The sequence below is a fragment of the Gossypium hirsutum genome, chromosome D07 (genome assembly GCF_007990345.1).
Source record: "Gossypium hirsutum isolate 1008001.06 chromosome D07, Gossypium_hirsutum_v2.1, whole genome shotgun sequence".
NCBI lineage: Eukaryota > Viridiplantae > Streptophyta > Magnoliopsida > Malvales > Malvaceae > Gossypium > Gossypium hirsutum.
In genome coordinates this window covers 18792284-18806742 of record NC_053443.1, presented here as the reverse complement: position 1 = coordinate 18806742, position 14459 = coordinate 18792284, and the positions used below count along the sequence as shown (strand labels likewise).

The following is a 14459-nucleotide window of genomic DNA, read 5'->3' as shown; positions in this document are numbered from 1 at the left end:
ATACAACCAAACCCTTGCCATCAATCGAACAATGGTAGTTCCATGCAACTGAGCCACCAACGAACAATCTTGAACCCTTTGATCTTCCCCTAAACGACATTAACAAGAACCATCAATAAAGAATCACCAAGCAAAAGTAATAACTACACCTACCCAAACATACCAAATCAAATCACAATAAAAAATTAGGACAGAAGAAAGCGACAGATGCACCATAATGCCGATCAACCAACAAAAACACACGGTTTAATCAAAATCAATGATTGAAGGATGGAGAGAAAATAAATTTACTCATGAGAGAAAATAGAGAAGAGAAAAAAAACGTCAGATAGAGGGAATTTTAGAAAAAAATTAAATTAAATTAAAATTAAACAATTCCTCACTCCATCTACTAACCACCTTATCCCTCAAATCCTACCCACTAACCACATTCAACTACCCCAGAATTTCACTTCCACCTAACCTCTATCACACAACCGAAGCAAAAATTATCATCCAGGCTCATGAAGGGATTCAAACACGAGATCTTCAAGTAGGCTAACACCTTACCATTTGAACTAGCAGGCTCAGTCTGATATGAGTTCATAGAAAATATAACATAAGCCCACCCAAAAGGGATAAGGTTAGGATAAAAAAAATAACAAAATTGCTAAAAGTGGAACTTGAACCCAATACATCAAATACACCCTCAAAACACTTAACCACTGAAGCAGATACATGTAATAGATTTCGCAGAAACAAAAATAAATAATTCAGAGCGTTATAGACTGGGTCAGTTCACACAACCAATTGGAGAGACGTATACAAGCAACTTTTGGGGAGAATTCTGAAAACGATTTATAGAGCCCGGATAAACATGAATTGGTTAAAAAAAATTTGGGTGGCTCAATAAGGATTCGGCTGAAGTCCAAAGAGAACAATACACTCAGGTGTACATCTTTATGTGTCGGGCGACGCAACTAGGAAAAATCAAATTTGGTGGTTGCATTTTACTACTGCAATCATGGGCGCAAAACCAATTTCTATTTTTACATCCCTGAGCAAATTGCTCGTATACATTCTCACTCCTAACAAGGTAAAATTCAATAGATATTTTAATAATAATATTGATCTAAATTAAACTTATTATGCTAATAAATTATTTAAATAGGTGAAACCATGTGCCGAGTCACTTAGGATTACCTACTGAGCTTCAAGATATACGGCTTCTATTAGACCAACGATCAAAAGCAGAGGTATCTATTTATTTAAATTTGAACTATATAATATTAATATAGTCAATTTCGTATTTAATAGTATATATATAACTAATATTTTTGTCATGTCAATATATAACTAATCATTCCGATGAATTCTTTGTGAATCCCAACATCTGACATGTTAAAGTCCCATTGGTAATGTATACTACCGTCGAGATGCACGAGACCGATAGAGTGTTGCTACAGTTCGAATTCTGATAATCAATTCCCGTGGCACCTCAAGACCTTAATGATCTGCATTCTATCGACTTGCGGCAACCAGATAAGAATTGACCAATATTTCACTCCCAACATATCAACATGTGGAATAATCGATATGATTTCTTACTTACTCGCAAACCTATTATCGTTTCAAAGTTAGCATTCGATCCGGAGTACATGTTACGGTCTAGCATTGACGGTCGTAGAACTGATGCCCACACCACCCACCGGTCAGTATGTACCGTCTTATTTTGGTGTGTATTCTAACTCTATCATCTTCACACAAGTACCATATATTCACCACATGTTTCTGCTTCTAATCCTATATCAAGTTGGACTTTTAGACATCTATCCCCGATGCATTACACGCCTATTCCATCTACTTTTCTGACGTCGACAATGATGTATAGGTCGTCTATGTTTCAGGCACTGACAAAGAGTTCACTTGTTATCCCATTGATGTATGGGACTTAACATAGTTATGCTCATTCGCCGTTTATAATGCAAACACCTCCAGGATCTTTGTTCTACCAAGCTGGGTTACCTTCTCAACCACCTACTCCTAGACCGGAGGATGAACAATGGCAACTGAGAATGCAAGGGTTGCAATCGACCAAAGGTAAAAAAGAGGAGCTACCGAGACCACAACCCTATCCAGAAGATGAACCAAGAAGGAATCCAGGGCGCAACCATCGACCACCTCGATATAGAGTAGATTTTGACCAATATCTGGACTAATTAATTTTATCATTGTATCGAACATTTCTATTGTATCGATGATTTTTATTATTATGTTTTAAAAAAAAAATATTATTATCATTTAACAAAATTAAAGTTGATATTTATTATCATTTCAAAAAATTAAACTTGTAATTTGTTATCATGTCACAAAATGAAAGTTGATAATTGTTATCATTTTATGGAACCACACGTTTACATATTACAATAGAATTGATATTTGTCTTTTAGTTTGCATCGTCCATTCAATGTGGACATAACAACATTGTATGTCACAAATTTCTACACCACCCACATAACCTCGATTGGTTTGACATGTTCCAAATATCCATGTTGTCAAGTATTTGAGGCAGCGTCGATCAACCTTTTGGTTTGTGACGTAATGACCTATTAGATAACAACTTAAACAGAGCGCTCAATACAGACAGCCACATACGTTCATTTGGGACTGGTGAGAATACGTGTCTCCACACGTTATACAAGTTTTCTAATTTGTACACTTCGTCCACAAAACTCATAAAACCCAAACATTAATTTCTACACGCTGCAATTGCATGAGTGCATGGAAAACGAAATGCATCAAATCTCCCACAGTCGCAAGTCCTATATCTCAAGTGTACACAGTCTATCGAACTCCATTACCCAAAAAACGAAACATCCAAAATTATTATGTTAAAATTTTTATCAATTTAAAATTTAAAACCCTAAACCATAACACACTAAAAACCCTAATATAACATGAGAAAAATATTTTCAGTTGGAAGCGTTTAACTGGTGACACGCAAAAGGCACTTCCACTTGGAAGCGTTTTTCTAGATTTCCCTTGAAAAAGCTTCTAATTGAAAGTGTTTTTCTCTAAATCGACTTATTCTCGTAAATATTTCAAAAATCGATATATTTCAGTAATTAAAAAAAACGACATTTTTGGGTAATTTAATCCTTAAAAAAGTAAAAAATGTAAAAGAAAAAAAAAGTGATGGCGCGGCTGTAGGGTCTTACCCCTTTCATGATAAAAGTTTTTTTTTCTTTAATTTCATTTTTAACCTTCAAACTAGAAGAAAAATTCTCTACCTCTCTTTTATCTCTGCCGCCCATGATGCAAAAAATCTGGCGACGGTGTCACCGTACTCCCCCACACAGGAGCTCCGATTAGCCAAGTTGAACACTCTACGACATTCCTTTCTAAGTTCTAAAGTTCGAAATATACCTTCTCTGATCTCCAGTTCTACCCGTCTGATTGGCTTGCTTTTAAAGTATGTTGTTCCTCATCCTCTTCCGCCGCTCTCCACTGTTCGGATTTTTGAAAGAAGGCTTCGTACGTTTCTTTTTCTTTAAAAACCCGCATCTGAGTTTTGGTTGTTGTGGTTATGTTTGGCCTTCTTTTTTTTTGTATTTGGTTGAGGGAGGGTTTTCTTGTTTCTCTGTGTCACTTCTCTCTACGTCTGTCACTGCTCTGTATATACCCAAGTTCGGCTACGTGATTGAATTTAAATGGACTTGGGGTGTTGAAAGCCCAAATTTGGGCATGAGCCTGAATTTGCAAAGATGGATGTGGCCCAATGTACAAAAATTATATAAAAAAGCCCATGCTAGATGTTGCCTAAAACACTGACGATAATTTATTTTACAATAAAAGTAAAGTAAAAAAAATTCATTTTCCGGCCTTATTTGAAATTTTTTGCAACAGGTGAGATTGCTACAAAAAAGAATGTTAAGGGCTAAAGTGAAAAGGCTTGAGAACATTGAGGGTGAATTTTGCAATTATGACTTTCCAATATCACCCAACATGTAAAGTAGAAAAATACATCTTGAATTTCAAAGAGCTCATATAAAGTAGGGGTGAGCAAAATCTAATTTAATTCGAAAAATTCGATAAAAAATTCAAATTTTGAATTAAATAGTTCGAGTTATTTGAGTTAATCAAGTTATTCAAAATTAAGCTTTTCGGTTTAACTCAAATATGAATTACACAATTTGAGTTATCCAAAAATCCAAAGAAGAAAAGGTAAAATTATGTTGTTTTGATAAATGTTTATTTTTTCTAAAGTTAAAAGTCAAAACTATTAAGTTAAAAATTTAAACTATGTCGTTTTGATAAATGTTTACTGATTAAGTTAAAAGACAAAACTATTATATTGTTTATATAGTTAAATAATCTTATATTTCGTCTACTAGTTAAAATAATCAGTCCATGTAAACGCAACATTGAATATAAATTATAAGATTAGTTGGCTCGACTTGACTAGAAATTTTTTGACTCGATTCGATTCGAAAAAAATTAAATTGAGTTCGGTTGCTAAAATAAGATTCATCAACTTGATTAAGTCAACTTTTTTATTTGATTCGACTCAACTCAATCAAATACTCACCACCCTAAACGAAGCGTAGTATGATAGTATAGGTAGGTATGGGTAAGATCGAATAGAAAGGCATGCAAGATTGTTTTTAGAGTAGAATTGAAACTAAAAGATGCATCAATTGATACACATCACATCAAGCTTGAATATCAGATAACAAAAGCAGCAGAAGTAGGAAAAATGAGCAGTGATAAGGCAAGGGATGTGCTTAGGAAACATAAGCAGTTGGTGCGAGGCGTGGGCGAACCATGGCAGAAAGAGGCACGGCCTTTTGCAAAGCAAGCCCAAAGGCCTCATCCATGTTTAATTCCCCAGTACCGGGAGGAAGCATCCAGTCGAAAGAGTGTAACAAAGTGCCTAAGATGTACTCAACCAGCACGATCCCCATCCTGGTTCCAGCACAGATTCTTCGCCCAGCACCAAATGGAATCAACTCAAAGTCGTTCCCTCGTGGGTCGATTTTGGCAAATCTCCCACTCAGAAACCTTTCAGGGGTGAAATCCAGTGGGTTGCCCCACACGTCAGGGTCTCGGCCAATGGCCCAAATGTTGACACTCAGCCTGGTGTTTTTGGGGATGTAGTAGCCATTGATCTCGCAAGCCTGGGTGGACACTCGAGGCAAGTTCAAGGGAGTAGATGGATGCTTTCGGAAGGTCTCTTTGCAAATGGCTTGAAGATAGGGAAGCTTGGGTATGTCGGATTCTTCAAGCCTTCGGTTTCTGCCAATCACCTTATCCATCTCCTCGTGAGCTTTGTTCAGTATTTTTGGGTTCTTCAGGATTTCAGCTAAAGCCCATTCGATTATGCTTGAGGATGTGTCGGTGCCAGCAGTGAATAGATTCTGCCAATGCAAAATTCAAGAATATTTGTCATTAATTTACGAATATGCAACTTGGAAAGTAAAAACTCAAACTCGACTTACCAACAGAAGCGCCTTGACATTGGTCAAAAAAACTCAAACTCGACTTACCAACAGAAGCGCCTTGACATTGGTCAAACTAAGCCTTTCCCCTGCAGAGTTTTCTCTGTTATCCATAATTATATCAAGAAAATCAGGCTTCCCCTTGCGTTCATAAGCTGTTTCCTCATGCTCTTTCATCATCTTTGTCAAAAGTACATCCCATCTGTTATGTAATTTCTTCATCTCGCCTTCAATCCCTTGTAAATCCATCCACGCAATGGAAGGTATAAAGTCACCTATATTGAAGAGGCCGGCGGACGTCATGAGCTCCACCACCATGTCCTTGAACTCGTTCGACTCCGACCCTTTGGTCACGAATACTCGCCGACTCAGTATCACTTGCCCGATCATGTTGGCCATGGCATACGTCAACATTTCCGGCACCACCACTGGCTCACCCTTTCGGCTAGACTCGCACATGGCCCGAAGCATATGGCCTAGCTCAACAGCCCGGACTTGGGACCAATCCTCAAGGGCTTTGCCACCAAGCATGTGGAGGTTACTCAGTTTACGAAGCAATTTCCACCTCGGACCATACTCCGCAAACACCATGTCTTGAGAGTTATAGGCTATGTGGGTGGCACCAGCATTGGATGGTCGATTAGAGAAATTCAAGTCAAGGGTCTTAAGGAAAGCTCGAGCGGCATCCGGGGTTGAAGCCACCACCATGTTGCAGGTTCCCATTTTGAGGTACATTACAGGTCCATACTTCTTGGCTAACTTGGCTAGTTCGACATGGGGCATGGAACCTAAGAGTGGAAGAGCACCCACAATCGGCCACCCTTTCGGACCCGGAGGAAGTGTTCGTTTGGGGTTACTGAGAAGACGACGGATGAAATAACGTGTGATAAAGAAGAGGCAGGCTGCGGCTACCAAATCCCGAAGGAGGATAGTATCGAATGATGGCATGGTGAAGTACCGGAAAAACCAAATATGAAGAGACACCAGTGGTAGTGGTACATTCTAAAAACCAGCTTTGGTTCGGAATATATAGACTAAATAAATGAAGAGGTTAGGTCAAGGCATGTGAGATTCAGTTCCACCCACTCATCAAACTTGTTTGGCAGCAACAAAATGAAAAGACAAGGAGTAGTCACATGCAACTTGGTGTTTTTCTATTTGTAAACTATAATATATAATTTTCATGTGCCCTCGTGAATTAAATTGATGTCAACAAGTAGTCCTTCAGGTTTTCTATTTTAATGTTTTGTTTCCAATAATTTAAGAAAAAAGAAAAACTCAGGTTTGGTAAAATTCAGGGTTTAATGCGTACAATAACTCAAATTAAATCATTTTTGAGTTACTTGTTTTCTTTTCTCTTTCCCCTTTTAAAGTTTCTTTAATGAATTCCGTTATGTTTTCCTATGTATCGGAATCAACGTTAACAAATTGACATACAGTTAAATCATTAAAATATTATTCCTATAAAAATATACGAAAAGATGTAAAACTACTTATGTTTTACACTCGTACTCCTATATTTATAACACAATTCTTAATTTCAATAATTCCTCACATTTGATTATTAAAAATTTATCAAATCCTTTTCTTACCTTCATTATTGTCTTATATTGTGAGCTTTAAGAAGTTTCAATTATAACGCAAAATCTTTTATCAATTTCAGTGAGTTAATTAAGTTGACAAGTCTTATTTTATCATTCTAATTCGATTCAAATTTTTTCTTGAATCAAGTCGAGTAAAATAATATTTGAGTCATATTGAAATCTTGTAGACAATATGACTAAATTCCAAATTAAAAAACATAAATATCATGTATTTGAAAACTCTTCTAAAACAAAATAAGAAAATAAAACAAGATAATACGATAAACATGATTTCATAATTTACTTGTTTTAAGCCTCAAATTTATCATTTTGGAATTTTTAAAAAATATATAATGACTTATTTAGCCCTCCAACTTTACAAAAAAAGTCAGTTTAGCTATGCATTTCATTTTTGGCCTTTTTTTAATCCTTAAGCTTGAGTTATAAAAAAAAAACTAACATGTAGATGATACATTAACATTTAATTATTTTTAAAATTCAAAAAAATTATAATTTTTTTTTAAAATTAAAAATTATTAAAATTATATAAAAACATTTTTTAAAATTTTAAAATTAATTGCTGATGTAACATCTATGTCGTCCAATTATTAACTTTTTGGTCCAATTTAAGGTGTTTTGACAAAAAAAATGTAAATTCAAGAATTAAAATAGAAAAAAATTTAAATGGAAGGCTAAGTGTAAAGTTGAATGGCAAAAAAAGTCATTCTGTAAACAAAAATTTATAATTAGTATTTTTATATATCTTTTAAGATTTTTAGTAATTTTTTAATATACATTTATGAATGTCTGGAAAAAATATTTTTTAAATATTTTGAATTTTTTTTATTTTTGAGAAGAATCAATTTGCACGTTTTCAAATTGTAAAATTTAACTCGACTTAAACTTGAAAACCCGATTTACATATTCTACATATGTATATATATATGTGATAGAATTTCTAGCTCAAATGAGGAGTTATTAAAGTATGGAGAAAACTAATTAGATGGGAACTCTTCCATTTATTTCTTGGAAGGATCTGTTGGTAAATGAGGGTTGGAGACTGTACCTTTTGTTGGCCTCCACCCACTCCCTTTTCTAATAATAGGAATATAAAATAAACTAAAATATATTTTCCACTTTTAACTAGTTTTTTTTTATTTTTGAATTTTTAAGTTAAAATATTTTTAATTATAAACTATTAATTAAATCGATTAAATAATTAATTCTGGATTCTATCAATTTATAAAAACAATGTACCAAGCATCAGTTTCTAAAATCACCCATGGATTGATTAGCTCTTAGACCCAACAATATAATATTTTTTTCAAGTTTATAAGTAGAAAATAAAGTTATAAATATAGTGATGTTTATAATTTTATATATAATTGTGCACCTGCCCATAGCATCTCACCTTCTAATTTTATAAAAATAATTATTTTATTTTAATTCCATTAATTTGTTAAAAAAATTTAAGAATTAAAAAATAATAAAATTATTAATGAGTACATAATAATAATCCTTAATGTCTATGCCATACCTATCAATCAATCCTTTGATGTTGACCTTTTTGTATTTAATTTTTTATATAATTTAATATCTCAATTATTATATTATCATGAGTTAGTCTATACTTTTTTCTTATTCAAAACCTAATATTACATTTCAAAATATGTTAACATCATTAAAATTTTCTAATTAATTAAGATCCATTACAATGTCATTTTTTGTTGCATGATTACCGAGTGACTTTTTTTTAAATTTTAAAATGTACATTAGCATATTTAATAAAAGAATTTAACGGTGTTAATAATTAGACCTAAATTTTTAAATTCGAAAAGCAAAAAGACTAAATTTCTAAAAAGAAAAATATACGAACAAGCATTGGGAGAATACCTACACGAAAAAAAAACGCATGGAAAGAAGGGATTGGATTTTTTTTTATATAATTCCTAGAACTATTTATAGTCTTTCTCTAACCCTTAAATAAGAGGATAATGCGCTTTAGTATACTTGAACCTATGTCATCTTGTACTGACAACAATAACGATACTAAGTGAACTAAGATTCAATCGAATTTGTTTTTTATATTTAAATATGTAGTGTGTGAGACATATGGTAAGAGTTTAGGGCAAATGACCAAAAAAGCCCTTTTTTTTCAAAAATTACCGAAATGGGCCAATTATTTAATTATTTACCAGAATGGTCCATTTTCCGCGAAATCGCATCCACATCAGCGCGATGTCAGGGTACGCGCCAGGAAATCGCGTCAATCGACAGTTTTTCAGCGCGTAGATCTCGAAAAGTTATTCGAAATCAAAAAAAATCCGTCTCAATCGGACAACCGAGTGAAAAGCTATGGCATTTCAAAGTTTTCCAAGCTAAAAATGAGAAACTGTTCATCCACGTCAGCAAATCACGTCCTAGAGGGCGCGATTTACATCCACGTAAGTAAATCGCGCTGACATGGACGTGATTTCCTGGTGCGTACCCTGACATCGCTTTGACGTGGATGCGATTTCGCGAAAAATGAATCATTTCGATAAATAATTAAATAATTGGCTGATTTCGATAATTTAAAAAAAAAATTGGTCATTTACCCCAGAGTTTATAGTTTATTGATTGAAAGAATCATGAATCTAATCAAATTATTTGTGAATATGTATAACTGTATACGATTTGGTAATTTTTAATGATTAATCTACAATAGCCATCCCTAGTCAAACACTAAACGTCTATGCGACTGCTATCAATCAAATCCTTTGATGTTGACCTTTTTATTGATTGGAAGAACCATGAATCTAATCAAATTATTGGTGAATATGTTTAACTGTAAATGTCAGCCACCACCGGTGGTAGCCACAACCAAATTTCACGTTTTCCAACTAAGTTTCATTACCCTCAAATCAATACCTTAAACATGTTTTTTTACCTATATTTAAAAGATAAATAAACTAGTACAATACTTAAATGGCTTAATTTACAATTTAGCCCCTGAAGTATACTCATTTTTTTCATTTTGATACTTAAACCTTTTTTGCCCCAATTTAGTACTTAAAGTTTTAATTTTCTCTATTTTTGGTCCATTCTGTTAGGCCACTTTGGCCAATGGAAAAATGTTATGTGACAATTAGATTTATTTAAAGTAAAAATATTAAATTTGAATTAAAAACCTTTTTATTTTTTAATATTATATATTATATTGACTAAAGATGTAAAAATATCTTATATAATATATAAAAAAAACTTTAAATCTTTTTATATAAAATTTTAAATCTTTTTAATTTTAAAAAGTCAAAATAATATATAAAAATTGTTCTAAAATTTTAAAAAGTATATAAATTTCAAGTAATTGCAAAAAGGCCTTGAAATTTAAATACATTTTTAGACTTCTATAAAAAAATATTTTAAAACTTATTTAAATATTTTTACATTTTTTTGTAATAATATTATTAATTTCAACTAATTTCTTTTATTTTTTAAAAAATTATTTTTAAAATTTATATATTTTTTCTAGATTTTATGTATCTTTTTTGAAATTTTATATATTTATTTTTGTTTTTCATATTTTTTAATGTGTATATACATTGAATAAAAGAAAATATTTGTATTTTTATATAAAGCCACTACGTGGTGCTTTGTGATTGGCTATCATATTTTTTTAACATATGTAAGGAAAAATGTTCTAAAAAATATAATGGATGCATACTTTAGATTCCAAATTAGGAAGTGATTGATTCTTTAAGTACCAAATTGAGACAAAAAATATTTAAGTACCAAAATGTGAAACTAAATATACTTCAATAGTCAAATTGAATCAATCCAATTTAAATTACCAATATATTTGATCTCGAATTTAAAATGATAAAAAAACAGCTTTATCCTTTTTAACAGTTTAACCCTTTTTTTTACTCCAAATTTAACGTTGCTATTGTACATAGAAAAGGCTGAAACGAAAGAAAATTAGATATTTAAAAGTTAAACTAAAATATGTTGTTGTTATTATTATTATTTAAACAGGGTAAATTATACATAAAGCCCTATTTTTTTAAAATTTACCGAAATAGGCCCGATATTTTATTATTTACCGGAATAAGCCATTTTCCCCGAAATCGCGTCCACATCAGCGCGATGTTAGGGGACGTGTCAGCAAATTGCGTCCACGTAAGCGCGATTACTTACGTGGCAACAAATCGCGTCCTTGTAAGCGCGATTTGCTGACGTGGAAGCAAATCGGGCTTACGTAGACGCGATTTGCGCCGCACGTGAACAGTACCCACCGATCAAAAAATTGACCGTTTATGTTTTTTAGCTTGAAAAACTTTGAAAGGTCATAACTTTTGGCTCGGTTATCCGATTGAGACGATTTTTTTTATTTCGAATAACTTTTCGAGATCTACGCGCTAACAAACCGCCGAAGGCGGTTTGCCACAGTTTTCGTCGAAAAAGATCCTTTTTTACCTCTAAATTTTGATTTTTTCGGTTTAAAATTGAATTTCGAAACATTCAAATCCAAATTTGAATAAATGTGATCAATAATTTTGAAAACTTCTTAGGATAAATATTAAATGATTTTAAATTGTTCTTCCAAATTTAAATTGTTTGTTAATTATTACTCAATTTTTTTTCTTTTCTGGAAACAATGTATTGTTTATGTTCGTTTTACGATTCATAGATATTGATCTTTTCGAGATTTATGACTGTTATTGTCTCTCTCAATAATATTATTTTTAAAATTTGAACCTAAATCCTTCTTTTAAAAATGTAATGTATTTTACAATTATACCCAACGATTATTGATATTATTCACGATTTCTTTAAATAAATTTGATTTGTCACAATTATTAAATTACAACATTAAAAAAGAAGCTTCTAAGTTTGACTTTATCACTTTCTTACAAATCTTGCCAATAGGGAATTTGACTGCTTATATGTTGCTAAAATTTGTAAGTTTTAATTCAAGGAAAATCCAGAGATTTTTGGGTCAAAATTAAACTATATTTTTTGAAATCATAAATGTAAATTTTATCATATATTAATTTTTAATTTTTAATTTTTTGAAAGGATTAATTAGATTTTTATTTTTAGGGATCAAAGCATAAATTTGTCCTATAGTAATTTAGAATTTGATCATTTATAGGGAGCTAGAATTGAAAATTTTCAATTTTAGGCTAAGAGCCCTACCTACCCATGGTTTTATTTTTTTTTTTGCTTGTTTTTCAAAATTGATTTAGTTTACGATTTGATCTCTAAAGTATATTTATTTTTTCATTTCGGTACTTAAAATTTTTTTTACAATTTGATATTTAAGTATATATGTTTTTCAGTTTAATACCTAAAGTATGAATCCATTATATTTTTTAAAATATAGTTTTAATAAACATTACAAAAATATTGATGGTCAATCTAATAGCATCATGTAATGTAAAAAAAAATCTTTTATCAAATATATATAAACTTTAAAAATTATAAAAATGGAAATTTTCTAAAATATATATATAAACTCTAATATATATATATACAAAATAATTAAATATATAAAAAAATAAAAATTATGTTAACAACCTATTGCTCCAGTGGCAAAAACGTTGTGCTGTAGGCATGAGACTTTAAGTTCGATCCCTAGCCATTCTCTTCCCCCAATTATTAGAAAAAAAAAGTTAAAAATTACTAGACTTTAATGAAAGATATTTTTGTATAGTTTACCCAAAACAAAATTTTGTAGCAAATAATTTATAAAAAAATTTATATAAAGGAAAATTATAGAGACTTGGGTTCAAATCTTATTATTTATGTATTTTTATATAGAAAAATATATAAAATGACAAAAACACTATCAAAATAATACAATTTAGCTCGTAAATGTTATTTTTGTCATTACTCAACTAAATTGGTGTTGGTAAAGCATTTTTTTATTTTTTTTATATTTCATATATATTAGACTTTATATATAATTTTTATCATTTCTTTTCATTTTTATAATTTTTATACATTATATACTTTTTTGAATTTTTTTATATTTTATATTTTTAATTTTTAATTTTTTTAAGGCTTATATATATTTTATGAAAAAAAATATTTTTTTACCAAAAAAAACCACTTGATGCTATTTAATTGGTCACCAATTTTAATTAAAAAATGATTAAAAAATAATGAATGTATACTTTAAGTATCAAATTGAGGAACAGATAAACTTTAAATACTAAATTGAACAAATAAAATTAAACAACAAAGTAAGAAAATGGGTATATTTTAATAGCCACATTTGAAATTCATCATGTACTTGAGAGTGAGGTGTTGCATACTCGTATTTTTGAATTTTTGTATTAAGATTATTTCTTTATTAATATTATTTGAAGTGTACTCGAGGCATATTTTCTTTTAAAAAAATAAAACAATTTTTTTTCCAAATTCAAGTTTTCACAATCAAATTCCAAACAAATATTTTTTTATTTAGAGTTAATTTTACCATATATTTTCAAACTATAATTTTCATTTTAAATTAATTCACAAATTTCAAAACGTTCTAATTATATTTTATACTATCGATTAGGTGATTTTATTATAAAAAATCATTAATTTATAATTTAAAATAATTTTAAACAAAAAAAATCAGAACGTTTAAAGATGATAAAATTTAACATCAAGGGCGAAGCAATTGCAAGTGAAGTTGTTAGAGATGATAATGGTGGATGGATTAGAGGTGGGAGGAAAATTGGAATTTGTGATCCAAATGAAGCTGAAGAAACTTGTGAAGTGGGGTGGGATGTTAGAACGTGTAGAGGGAGGAAAATAAAGTAGCAGATGCCATGGCAAAAGCTTGCACTTAAACTATCACAAGGATCTTCTATTTACGAGTAACTCATTAATGCACTTCTTAAAATCTTTTCAAGATAATGTTTAATAAAAGGACTTAATTGATACAATCTTGATAGTTTGTATATATAATTAATTTAATTATCAAACTCTCAAAAAAAATCAATTAAGCCATTGTAAAACAATAAAAAAATTAAGCCTTCCATGTCATCATTTTTTAATATAATCTTGCCATGTCAATTGCCACATCATCATTTTTCCACATCATCTGTTACATCAACTTGCCATATTAACACTTAACGGCCTACCAAGGGCTTCGACGGAAAAATGAATTCAAGAGACTTAATTGGGTGCACCTTTGGATAAGGAGCTTAATTGATTTTTTAATTGTTTTTAGATGACTTATTTGATATTTTAGCCTAATTTCTAAAATCAAAGGCATGTTAGATATCTATAAACAATATTAGATATCTCAAAATATTTTTTATGTAAAAAAAAACATGATTAATAGATATAATATAATGTCAATTTAACTAAAAGGTCGGAAGAAAATTTTAAGCTCCAACCATTGATGGATTTTTTTTTC

At 30.8% G+C, this 14459-nt stretch overlaps 1 protein-coding gene and 1 long non-coding RNA gene across 2 annotated transcripts; both read right to left on the bottom strand.

Annotated features, from left to right (window-relative positions):
- Nucleotides 1-2359: 2359 nt before the first annotated feature.
- On the bottom strand, nucleotides 2360-4010 carry LOC121219454 (uncharacterized). Its single transcript, XR_005916222.1, has 2 exons — nucleotides 3270-4010; nucleotides 2360-2831 (listed from the first exon to the last, which is right to left on the bottom strand). It is a non-coding gene; the product is annotated as an uncharacterized lncRNA (long non-coding RNA).
- Nucleotides 4011-4654: 644 nt separating this feature from the next.
- LOC107954320 (flavonoid 3',5'-hydroxylase 2-like) lies at nucleotides 4655-6438 on the bottom strand. The gene is given in 2 exon segments (NM_001327621.1): nucleotides 4655-5396; nucleotides 5526-6438. Coding segments are annotated over 2 exon segments (1533 nt in total). The 5' UTR covers nucleotides 6426-6438; the 3' UTR covers nucleotides 4655-4763.
- Between the last annotated feature and the right edge of the window lie 8021 nt (nucleotides 6439-14459).